At 41.0% G+C, this 12133-nt stretch overlaps 1 protein-coding gene across 4 annotated transcripts in view; it reads left to right on the plus strand.

Moving 5' to 3' along the window:
* SLIT3 (slit guidance ligand 3) overlaps nucleotides 1-12133 on the plus strand; it is a 713209-nt gene that overhangs the window by 493546 nt on the left and 207530 nt on the right. For all 4 annotated transcript variants that reach the window (XM_077327142.1, XM_077327144.1, XM_077327141.1 and 1 more), the window contains one exon: nucleotides 7785-7928. In XM_077327142.1, coding sequence (XP_077183257.1) covers nucleotides 7785-7928 — 144 coding nt within the window. The remainder of the gene's footprint in view (nucleotides 1-7784; nucleotides 7929-12133) is intronic.

Raw genomic sequence — 12133 nt, forward strand, 5'->3', positions numbered from 1 at the left:
ACATTCTACCATGCTGAGTGCTCAAATTCTGAGTGCTCAATCATAATTATCTTTGAGGGGCATACTGTTGAAGGCTGTCCTACAGGGAAATGTTACCCTAAGAAATATCCCTACCAGCTATCTCCACAATTGAAGACTAGGATTCCCACTTCCAATCAACTCATGTCCTTTAACCCTCCCAGTACCTCTGGCTCTATAAACCATATACACTCACCCTTCTGTCCCAGCTGAAGTGGCCACACAAAGTAGCAACCCTCTTTGGAGTCACCCCTATAGTGGCCACCCCGCAAGATGTCAGGCTTTATTCCAGAAACCTTGGGAAAGCTGATGATGCAGTCCTGTTTCTTGAGCATGAACTGCTGACAGGAATCTACACTTAAGAGAAATGTGGAATTCCTGGATCAAGAGTAATAACAAACATAGCTCACATTGACCACAGTCATCTTCTAAGCTTTTTTCAAGGTTTGTTATTCAAGGATAGGGTTGGCAAATGTTTTAAAAGCAGTATTTAGCCATTATACATTGTCTAAGCAGAGATGTAGCTGAATGACCACGGCGGGCTGCTTCCGGGTATTGTGTCAGGGCAGCATGCCCTGGCACTTCCTGCATATGCCTGGGATAGGGAATCCCCTGATGTATGCAGGCTGCCCCAGCGTAGCACACATGCAAAATTCCAGGGCTGGAAAGCCCAGTACGCTGCCTGGAGGTGGTAGCAGTGGGGAGTTAGCATGGGGCCCCCCCACCACATGATGACAGGGAGTGCCATGCTGCTCTCCCACCAAGGTGGGGGTGGGGGGAATCCCTGGCCAGCTCCACAACTCTGCAGAGCTGACAGGGGCATGCAGTGTCCCTGCAGTTTATGTATGGTAATAATCTGCCAATTATGCATGGCGCTGGCCTGAACTAGCCCCCACTGGCACCCACAGCATCCCAGGGAATGTGGAAGATTCCATGTTCTCTTACCATCGGCTTTCCGGGGCACTGTGTCAGGCTAGGCCTGAGATGGCGGCAGCATCATGCACAATCAGGTCTGCCCTGCTGCCGCCTCCCCGAATTTCTTGCCCTGTGCATAATTGGTCAAAGTGTTGTAAGAATATTTCCCCCTATCTCAATGGGTTTTCATAGAATCCACTGTCAGTATTCTTGAGGAAGAAAGCTTTGCGTCTTCAGGAGACACTGAGGGAAAAGAACTGTATTAGTAACACCCTGTTGAGGGAAAGTTGTATTAAGGAAGGGATAAAGAGGAAGATATTCTTTGTCTGATCTTGGAGAAGAAGTGATATTGTAGTAGCCTGATTGTTGATGAACAACCTTGGGCAAGAGGACAAAAATAAGGGAAGAGCTATGAGGTGGTGAAACACTTAGGCTTTCAACACAAATTGATATCAAGGTATGTCATTATATACCATTAATGTGACAGCTACTGCCAAAAATGCATTTGTACACCCAACTCCAGTACTACTTGTGCAGTCCTAAGCAAGGACCCTTTTAAGTCAGTCACTGAGAAGAGTAGTTGGCTAGGACAGCACTGTAAGTTTACCACTCTCCATAGTGAAGAGCATCTGTCTTAAATGACTGTAAATGATAGGGGCTGTTTGTTAAATATCAGTAAAATGTGACAATATTGTGACAGTATTGCAAGCATTCTTATACTTATAAAAACTGCTTCTAATGCTCGTGAATGGAACAGTGGAAACCTTGATTGGTAGACATTTCTCTGTGGATGTTTTGTACAGTTTCTGATTAAAATGAAAAACAGAATTTATTTAATTTTTTTCTTCAGTATGGTCACACAAAATGAATTAAATCACCTTAATGTGCTTTAAACTGGATATTGATTTTCTTATCTTTTAAAAAATTAAAACCATTGCCAGATTTCTAAATTTTGAATATAGAGAAGAAAAAATTACAATTAATATCATAATCCTAAATTACAACTTTGATATCTAACAACTGCCTTACCTTTTGCTTGGGCTGAACTCTACTATGTTAGGGTTTTCCAACTTTATATATGTTAAATATATACTGTCACTGCAGATCAGTGTGCACAAGATAGTTCGCATTACAATACAAAGAAAGGAGCAATCCAAGAAACAGCCAATTATAATTACATAAAATAAAATTTAAAATAATTGAAATGGCTGAAACACCAGTAGAAATGTATAGCAAAGAGTACATCTTTGCTATAACCATCACCACGATCAGGGATCCTACGCCACCTCCCTCAGCTGTGCAATGTTCTGTCCTGTGTTCATCCTAATTGAGTCTAACTACTGCACCCTCTGTCTGCCTGGTTTCCGTTTTCTCCTGACCAATACTTCTCCATTGTGTCTAAGCTTAGTATGGTCCACTGTTCCACGAGTATAATGTCAATGCCTGGGGCCTTGTTTGGCAATTGACTCAAGTCTCATTCAACTTCCTTGTCAAGAATGGCTGGTTCATTTTGAAAAGAGCCAACTTCCATTTTGCATGCATACAGTTCTTCTGTGTATTCACACCACCTGTTATTGATGCTCTGTTGGTCAGTCAGTTCCTTCCCTTGTTTATTATTGATAATGCTTTTGTGAGCAGCAAATGGCACCTGGAACCTCTTATGCATCCCTTTTTGTAAATCTTCTAACTACTTGCATTTCTGATTCCAGTAAGCTTCACTGTCTGTTCTCACTGCCCTTTGAAAATCTGCGTTTAATTTTGTTGCTTCCTCCCCTTTTGCCTGCAGCTTTTGCTGCTTTTCTACTTTCAGCTATTTTTTTTCTGGCTTCTTGTGCAATATATGTTTAGCTGCTATTTCAACAACAGTTGATTGAATTTCCTGCCACAGTTCATCAGGCATCTTCTCTGTGGCATCCAATAGTTGAAGTCGATTTTTCACCTCCACTGCATCTGTGAGTGGAATTTTATTTACATCGAACTTCCTTTACCCCAATTTTCTCTTGATGTTGCAAAATTTTGTTCTGACATTAGCCAGTAGCAGTAGGTGATCTGAACCGCAATCAACAGCTGGATATGTTTTGACAGCAAGGATTAAATTGGACCATCATCAGCTACATAAGATCTAGTTGATTTGGTTCCTGTGTCGTCCATTTGGTGTAGTCCATTTGTTGATCTCCAAGTGCATAGGCGACGCTTATGCTGTTTGGAGTGCTCATGATGCAAAACTGATTTTCATGACAGAATTATGCTAGACGATCACCTGCCTCATTCCTTTCTCTAGGTCCAAAGTTGCCAGTAATGTCTATCTCTGCTTGTTTGCCAACTTTTGAATTAAAGTCACATTATGTAAATGACTGTATTCCGCCATGACACTCTTCTTTCATTGAAAAACTACCACTGGGTTGGTTTGTACCTCTGCCTCCTTGAAATTTGTTTTGGTTCCTATATAGAATATAATACAAATAAGAACATGATACATAAGACAACAGTGGCCTTTCTACTTCTGTCTTTGATCCAGGGGAATAAAAATTGAAGCTTTGCCTTCTTTCTCTTTGTGAAATTTGGTTGGCTTAAGCTGGTTGGCTCTGTAAAATTTAATAGGAAGCAGGGCAAAATCACTTGATTAAATAAGGAGTACTATTTACCCCCTAGTGCCCGTATTTAACTGAAATTATATGGTAGGAGAATCCAAATCATAAGCCTAGCTAAGTGTTTATTTTCAGAAATAATTGGAAAATTCATGAGAATGATATTATGAAATATTATCCACTTTAATATTAGTTTATTTATTTTGACTGTAAGCATATCTCTTTCAGAAATCATCATTTTCCATTTAGCAACATTGAATGTCGATGTTAACTTAAGCACAATTATTTCTCAAACCAGTTGTACATCAAATTCATGCTGATGCTAATTAAAATTCTGCTACTGTACATTTCCCCGTATAGCTTTGCCCATTTGTATTATTTGATCTCTGTCATTCAAGATACATCTCATTAGTCATGCAGCATATGTCACATTAATTGTATGAGAATTAATGATAGCATGATGTAAAGGCAGATAAGAGAAAACTATTTCTTCATATAGGTTTTTCTCTGTTCTTTCCCAGGTAGTGTCTAAGCTTAGTAAGGTACTTAAAATGATTTCTGTTCTATCTAATAATGACAAAAACTAACATGTATCAAGACTGCTAGACTGCACTTGCAAGCTAAGAATAATCTACTTATTTTCTGATGATTGGCTTGCTTGTCTTGTTTCATTAGAAAATGAAAATGCTGATGAAGGCAAACATCACTGCAACAGCTCTGTTTCTCTTCTTTGAGCCAATTATTGAAAATGTTCTGTTTGGGGAGCTTAGAATATTAATTAACTTTGAAACACTTGAAAATTGAACTCATGTTAATAAATCAGTCAATATAATATATGGTATACATAGGTTGTATTTATTTGCAACTTCACTAAATATCTTGAACTTACATTAGTTTGGTAAATTATTGCTTGCAAACCTAAGAACACTTTCCTAGCAGTTTGCACCATGGTATAAAATGGGATTTACTTCTGAGTAGGTCTGCTTAGAATAGCTTCCTATGATATATTTTTCTCTTTTATGATATGTCTATACTTTTGTAATACAATTGTGTTCTTCATTATATAGCACGTTCTATGGTTTAATCTCAGTTGGTTTAATCTCAGTTGATTTGAAACACTAGTCATGCTTGTTAGGTATATATATTGAAAATAATGCACACACCTGCATAGGAAGTTGGTAATGGTTAGGTAGTTTATCTGTCATTATGAATCTAAAACTAGCAAAGAATATAGTTATTTGGAACAAGGGGGGGGGGGGGAAGAAGTAAACAGCAATCCACAAATGACCGTGGTACAATTTTGATGGACCCATTTGTCCCTGCTAGGCTATTTCAGAATGCTGAATACTGAACTAGATGGTGGTAAGTTAATACAGCAAAGCAAACAAGAATCCATACTTATAATCATGGCTGTGGCTTTAATGCTTGGCCGTGGGGCAGGGCCAGCAGGGAGGCAGCCCGTGGGCCACGAGCCAGTGTGTAATTCATGCAGGGCAATTCCACACGGCCCTTGCATGGGTGAAGCCGCCCCTTTTATAGAGGCGGCCCACCCGTTAACCGGCCTCTTGCCTCCTTGTCCGTCCAGCGGGAGAGTGAAAAAATACCCACTCGCCCTTGATTCACATGATGTGTGGAATTTACTTTCAGAGAATATAGTGAAAGCCATAAGCACAAACATTTTAAAAGAGGATTAGAAAGGGTCATGGAGGACAGGTCTATTAGCCGTGGTGACTAAAGGGAACCTCCACATACAGATGCAGTAAACCTCTCGATTACTAGTACTGGAAAACAAACTTGAGGGAAACCTCTGTGTCCTATTCTTGGCTCTCCATAGTAACTAGTTGGCCACAGTGTGAGATGGGATGCTGTACTGGATTGGTCACAGCTCTGATCCAGCAGGGTTCTTCTTATGTTCTTGTGTAACCAGAACTGAGGATCCCTATAAATAAGTTCTCTAAATATATTATCAATTTTTTCTGTCACCTAGTTTTTAAACTAGTTCTTTCCCTTTAATTAATGTACTTTGTACCTGTTTATTTCACTGAATTATTTTTTGAACTGTGTTGACTTCAGAAACTTCAGCTTTCTTCCCTAAATTACCCAATTGCCATCAAAACTTTCATTTCTTGCAAATTTTTAAAGAACCTGTTCTTGTTAATTTACTTTTAACCCCTACACCAAGAGCCAGCTTGGAGCATTGGTTAAGAGCAGCAGCTTCTAATCTGGTGAGCCAGGTTTGATTCCATACTCCTCCACATGCAGCCAGCTGGGTGAGATTGGGCTAGTCATAATTCTGTAACAGCTGTTCTCACAGAAAAATTTCTCCCAGAGCTCTCTCAGCCTCACCTCCCTCACAGAGTGTCTGTTGGGAAGAGAAGGAGGGAAGGCGACTGTAAGCCGCTTTGAGTCTTCTTTGGGTAGTGAAAGGCGGGATATAAAAACCAACTCTTCTCTTCTATTTGATAAATAACTGTTATTTTCAGTATAAATTCTAGAGTCTTCCAGTTTCTGCAGAACATGGTTCTCAAACATGTTGAACTCACAATAATAATATCCCGTGTACATTCTGCAGGGCCTGTTGGGGAGTCTACTCTCTCCCCTCCTAGGAGGAAATATACTTAATAATTATACCTTACTATAATAATGGCTGAATCCATTAAACATCTATTAAGAAGTAATATATTCATAAAGAGTTGAATGCAAATGCAGGTATTAACTAATAAATAATTACAAATAGATTCTTAATTACATAAATTAATATAAATAGTTTAATATAGAATAATCCCATTAGTAGAAACTTCATCAATTAATAGGACCCAATGAATCAGTCATTGTTACAAGTGTTGCCAATAGATTCATGTTGATGTTTGAGTGCTCATTTTTTTTCCTTTGAAGTTAATTGGCCAAGACATATAAATTACAGAAGTGCAAGTGCCTCGGTGTCACTTCGGAAGGTCCAGAAACATCTTGTGGAGGACAAATTATAATCTTGGCAACCGTACAGCAAGCTTGATAGTCTCAGTCCTTGCCAGAGGGCAAATGCTCTTCTGGTCTTGGACAGTATCCAAAACAGGCAGCCTCTGGAATGTGCTATGCCACTGACTGTGTCTCTCTTCTTCCTGCTTTGGGAGAAGGTGAAGCATCATTCTGCAGGGGCAAAATGTCTCACCTCCTACAGCAGAGCCAGCTTGGTATAGTGGTTAAAGAGTGATGGCCTCTAATCCAGAGAACCCAGTTTGATTCCCCACCCCTCCACATACAACCAGCTGGGTGACCTTGGCCAGTCTCAGTTCTCTCATAGCTCTCTCAGCCTCACATACCTCTCAGGATGTCTGTTGCGGGTAGAGGAAGGGAAAGCAATTGTAAACTGCTTTGAGGCTCCAAGTAGTAAAAAAAACGCTTTCCCTGCAGCCACAAGGGTGAAGAGATCCTGAGTTTGTACTTCAAATTTTATTAAGTGGACTGTGAACATTCTGTTTTTTTTTTTAAATAAAGGCCACCCAGAAGATTAAACTACGCAGCTCTGCCTTGGAACATGGTTTGAATATTATGATCATTGATTGCAACATAGTCCAAAGCCTTTTTTTCAAGTGGTATAGTATATTTAAATGATCTCACATTCAATATTCAAATAATTCAGAAGTAGCAACCAGAGAACTTCACAAGTAGCAACCACTACATCCTATAGCTGTTATAGGAAACTGTTTCCACTTTAAAGAGGAAAAAAAGAAGAGTTGGTTATTATACTCCACTTTTCACTACCCAAAGGACTAGCCCAGGGTCACCCAGCTGGCTGCATGTAGAGGAGTGTGACTCTCCAGATTAGAGGTCACTGGTCTTATCTATTACACCAAGCTGTAGGCTTCTGAAACAGCTAGACAAAACCACCAAGTGTACTAATATTCAGTAATAGGTAGTCTAGTATTATTGACCTTAGAATAGAATATGTATTCTGCCATGGAAGCTCACTGGGTGTGAGGATAAATTAATGCCATAAACTCTATATATTTGAAGCTTGCCATTTTGGAAAAATATAATGCTCTGTCGACCCTAGTTTAAAGAAACCTATTGGTATACAAAAATTAGAAAAATATGCTATGTCTGGAGTGGGTTTGGGGGCCCATGGTGCTTTTATATCATGTGACTAATATATATGTTTATGTTTGAATGGGTATTTGTAGGATTCTTGTTTTCTTCGCTGTTTTGTCTGAAGCTAATCTTTAAGAATTTGTATATTTTGAGTCCTCTCTGCTTTGTCTACAGACTGCTGAATGCAAATAAAATCAACTGCCTGAGAGTAAACACATTTCAAGATCTTCATAATCTCAATTTACTATCTCTATATGACAATAAACTACAGACCATCAGCAAAGGACTTTTTGTGCCTCTCCAGTCAATTCAAACTCTGTGAGTATCCAAAAATTAGTGCCTCATTCAATAAGGCTCTATCTCTATTATCTTTGCAAGAGAGAAATAATTTTTTGATTTTTCTCCCTATCCCTTAATCCTTGTTAACGTATCTACCCAAGTGCCCGAGACCAAATGCATATATTAAGGAACAAAAAAAAAAATCCATAATAAGTAGTTCCTGATAATTCCATGTACTGGCCTGTTGCAGTTAGGACTGTTCCTTCCACCCTACATTTTGGCCTTGTTTTGATACAAAATAACCTTGGGACTAGGTATTATTTTATTTTTAACTCTTTATTTATTTTTCCATTTATACCCTGTCCTTCCCCGGAGGCTTATTGAAACATTACTGCTGCTGCTGAGCCTCATTCCATTTTAGGCAGCTGCCTGGGACTTCATATTAGTGTGCATATGTAGTGCATTAAAAAGCAATGACAAATCAGGTTCTGCAGCAGATTGCTAGTATTTGCAGATGGTTAGGCTAGGATCTGAAAATGGACTATTTGCATCTATCAAGCACTTCCTGATTTCATTGCCGTATTTATTTTCTTAACATACCAGCCATTATATGCATTTAAAGAGTAGTTTCCAAGATCAGGAAGCAAAGCTCCAGCTGAATATGTGCTCTGACACATGCATATCTGTTCTTTGTATCCTAGCTTAAACTACATTCCTTTAAAAGCTTGGGTGCTGTGGCTTTGCATGTTTTAAACTGTTATGTATGTGGACATTCTGTACAACATGCCAATATGCAACTGATGGTTTGAAGGCCACCCACTCACTAGCTCTTAAAGACTCTATTAATGGACCAATCTGGGGTCCCTGTTAAGGGCCAATCAGAGCCCTTTGGTGGGCTGCCTGAATTGTATATAAGCCTGTGTTGTTCCTATGTTCCCTGTTTGGAGTTGAAGTTTGATTGAATAAAGAGCTGTTGATTACTGAGAACGTCTAGCCTGTGTGTACTGAACCCCAGACTTATTATAAAATATTCAATATCGGTTCCAAAAGCTGCATATCTCATGGATAATAAAATTTCCAATTGCATTCCCACTCTCAAAGAGTAAATGTTCTGTATCATTGTACCTTTTGGGTCCTTTAGGCCCCAGCAAAATATTATTTTTCAAAATAACAGTTCAATATGTTTTTGTTTTCTTTGTGTCTTGCAGTGAGTGATGGTATCAGGTTGTAAGGGAAGAGTCAAAATGGTTTTATTTTTATTAGAAAAGTTGCACATACTATTTTTGACAGTTTCTTGGATTGCTTTTCATTACGGAGCTTAGAGGATTTTTTAAAAAATTATTATTATAAGTCTGGCTGCTAGAAATGTTTTGGTTTAAAAAATGATTAGGAGACCCTTGTTGCCATTGTTTGGTGAGGTCAGAATTTTGTGCTGATCTTGTTCCCCATCACCCTACTCACTTGGAAACCTCTTGTTTAACCATGCCATATGTGAACAAAACCATCCCGACAGGCCCTGTTAACAGAACAGGACTGATTGCATGGTACAGTCATCACATACAGTCTTGAAACACTGGCTGCTACTTGGACTGGATCATTTTGGGTACAGTAGACTGATACTGGTTTGTCTGCAGTGCCCTTCACACACATTCCTGGAATAGAAACAAACCTTTATGGTGCACACTGATTCATTTGGAAAGCTGTGCACATTGTCAGCTTTTTCTGGAATAAATGATAGTCATGTAATAACAGATGCATTGTAAGGAAACACGCTGTAGTTCTGTCAATTGTGATTTTATCACAATTTTAATACATATTATTATAACAATTGAAGTATGTATTAAAATGATGAATTGACATGTACCTTATTTTACTCAAAAGATGATCCTGGATGTAAGATGACTCCCTTGAAAATGTTACACACAAACACACACAAAGTTATTATGAAACATAAAAAGCCGCCGCCACCCATCAGTGCGCAGCGGCTGTTGCGGGGCCAGGGGACCCTGGAGCACAATGGGTGTGCTGCCGCATCCATGCTCTGGGCCAGAGAATCCCTGGACAGCACGCACTGGCCACATATTGCCGTGGGGGCGTGGTCGCGCAGCAGCGGCTTGAAAAGGGGGCCATGTGACTCACGCAGTCTCCTGCTGCACTACCACATCTGTTGAACTCACCGGTTTCCTGCCCTCCCACCCTATATTTTGTTGGGTATGGGTCTGGTTCTGTTTTAATATCATGTTTTGAATTTCTACTTTGTCACAGCTGGTGGTTGTCTGGGGACGGATCCATGGGATATAACCCGTGCTTGTAAGCTGGGTTGAGGTCCATTTTGCGGGAGCCTTCTTAAGAGGCTGCCATGTGAATAGGGGGCTTCTTAACAGATGGGGAGCTGGCCTCTGCACATGGCGGGGCAGTTGGGGAGGCTCCAGTCGAGGTTGACACCCGTGGGGCTTTCCCAGGCTTGCCTTCCCAGGCGGCTAGCAAGCCTGATGGTTAGGGTATCTGGATGAATGGTCATCTGGTCCCCATGGGCAGGTCCGCTAGGGGTGTTCATCCCCTCTTTCCTTCAGGCTGCCGGTGGATGGCAGCAAGGAAGGGGCAGTCACGGATCCTCCCCTCATCATGGGTGTGCCAATGCTCATGGCATGACTTATCTTTAAACCGCTGGTGCCGCGGACTAAATAAAGCAGTAAGGGCCCCGAAGGCGGGCCCTGTCCAGGATGAGGAATGGTGCCGATAGGCCCCTTCCCCTGGACTGACAAGCGGAGGGCCCAATTGGGAGGCGCAAAGCGCCTCCCAATTGGCCCCTCCGCTGGTCAGTCCACCTCCAAGCTGCCAATTGGCTGCTTGCCTGGCCAACAACCAATTGGGAGGCGCAAAGTGCCTCCCAACCCGCCCCACCCCTCACCAGAGCTTTCCTTCGCTCCACGGCGGCCATTACTTTGCTGGCCGCCAAGAGAGAAGGTAGGCTCCCTGGCCCCTGCCCTGACAATGGCTCCCCAGACCCCGGGGAGCCCGCTGGCCGGCTCGCTGAGCCGCCCAGCACCCTCCCCAGGGCCTGGGGAGTGTTTCCCAACCTTGCATGCCACCTTAAAACGCTCCCCAAGCCCCGGGGAAGGTGATCCGCGGCTCTGGGAGCCGCGGGTCGCCTTGCTCGGGGCTTGGGGAGCGTTTTAAAACCTCCACGCCGCCTAAAAACGCTCCCCAAGCCCCGAGCGTGGGGAGCGTTTTGCTACATGGGGGGAGGGGAAGCAAACCGTCCCCTAGAGCCCGCTGTATTTTTTTGATCGCGGGCTCTACTGCTGGTGTTTTAATAAAGCTATGGCCCTGTTTATTCCAAAAAGTTATTCTTGTATGCGTGCTCATTGTGCGATGGAAAATGCCCCCTGCCCCCGCAACTGTAACCTGGATGCAGATATGAAGTGACCTCCCTCTTGTTTTATGGCATATGTATGGGAAAACAGACTCTTGCATTTGATAATACTGTATTAGAAATAAGTAATAACTAGAAAAGGAAGTGTATACTTTGTATAACTACAAAAGGATAGGTATATATAATTAGCTCTAAGGAATCTAATCAATGACTCCTTATTAATATATTTTTGCTATTGCTCTGGTAAGAACAAGATCAAACTAAACAGACATGCTGTTTTTTTTATCACCTCATTACAAGAAATAAAATAACAGTACCCAGACACAGTGCAGGAAATATTTCTATAGTGCAGGAGATATTTCAGATAAATAACCTTCAGATGTATTAGGTAGATTATATATCTCATGATCAATGTTGTTTGAAAATCATATTTGAGATTATGTTAGTTTTAACCAACATGCTGAGATTTTTAAAATTTCACTCTAGAGATGTAACCTCTGGCTGATCTGTGACTTTGCCACTGGTCTGGCAGACACAGGTTTACATATAGAGTCTTAAATCTCTAGAAAGATTTTATCTTGCAATAAAAATTATTTTAAATTTAGCATTTTTTTAAAGGAGCATTCAACCGTGCCATCCCATGTCAGGCTCCCAGATAAACATGTGGACTGAAAGTCTGTGCCCTTTAAAGCAGACTTTGCTACATCAATCTTTTGTTTCCTTCTTGAAAAGGGTTCTTTCAAACGTAATGAGCTAAAAAATAAGAAATTTCTCCCATTCAAGGGCAGCTCCATGTGGCTTCCGCCAGGCCTGGTGCATAGGAAGCTGATTCAATTACTCTACTTTTCAGATTTGTGTTTGTAAAAAA

The sequence above is a fragment of the Paroedura picta genome, chromosome 3 (assembly GCF_049243985.1).
Source record: "Paroedura picta isolate Pp20150507F chromosome 3, Ppicta_v3.0, whole genome shotgun sequence".
Lineage (NCBI taxonomy): Eukaryota > Metazoa > Chordata > Lepidosauria > Squamata > Gekkonidae > Paroedura > Paroedura picta.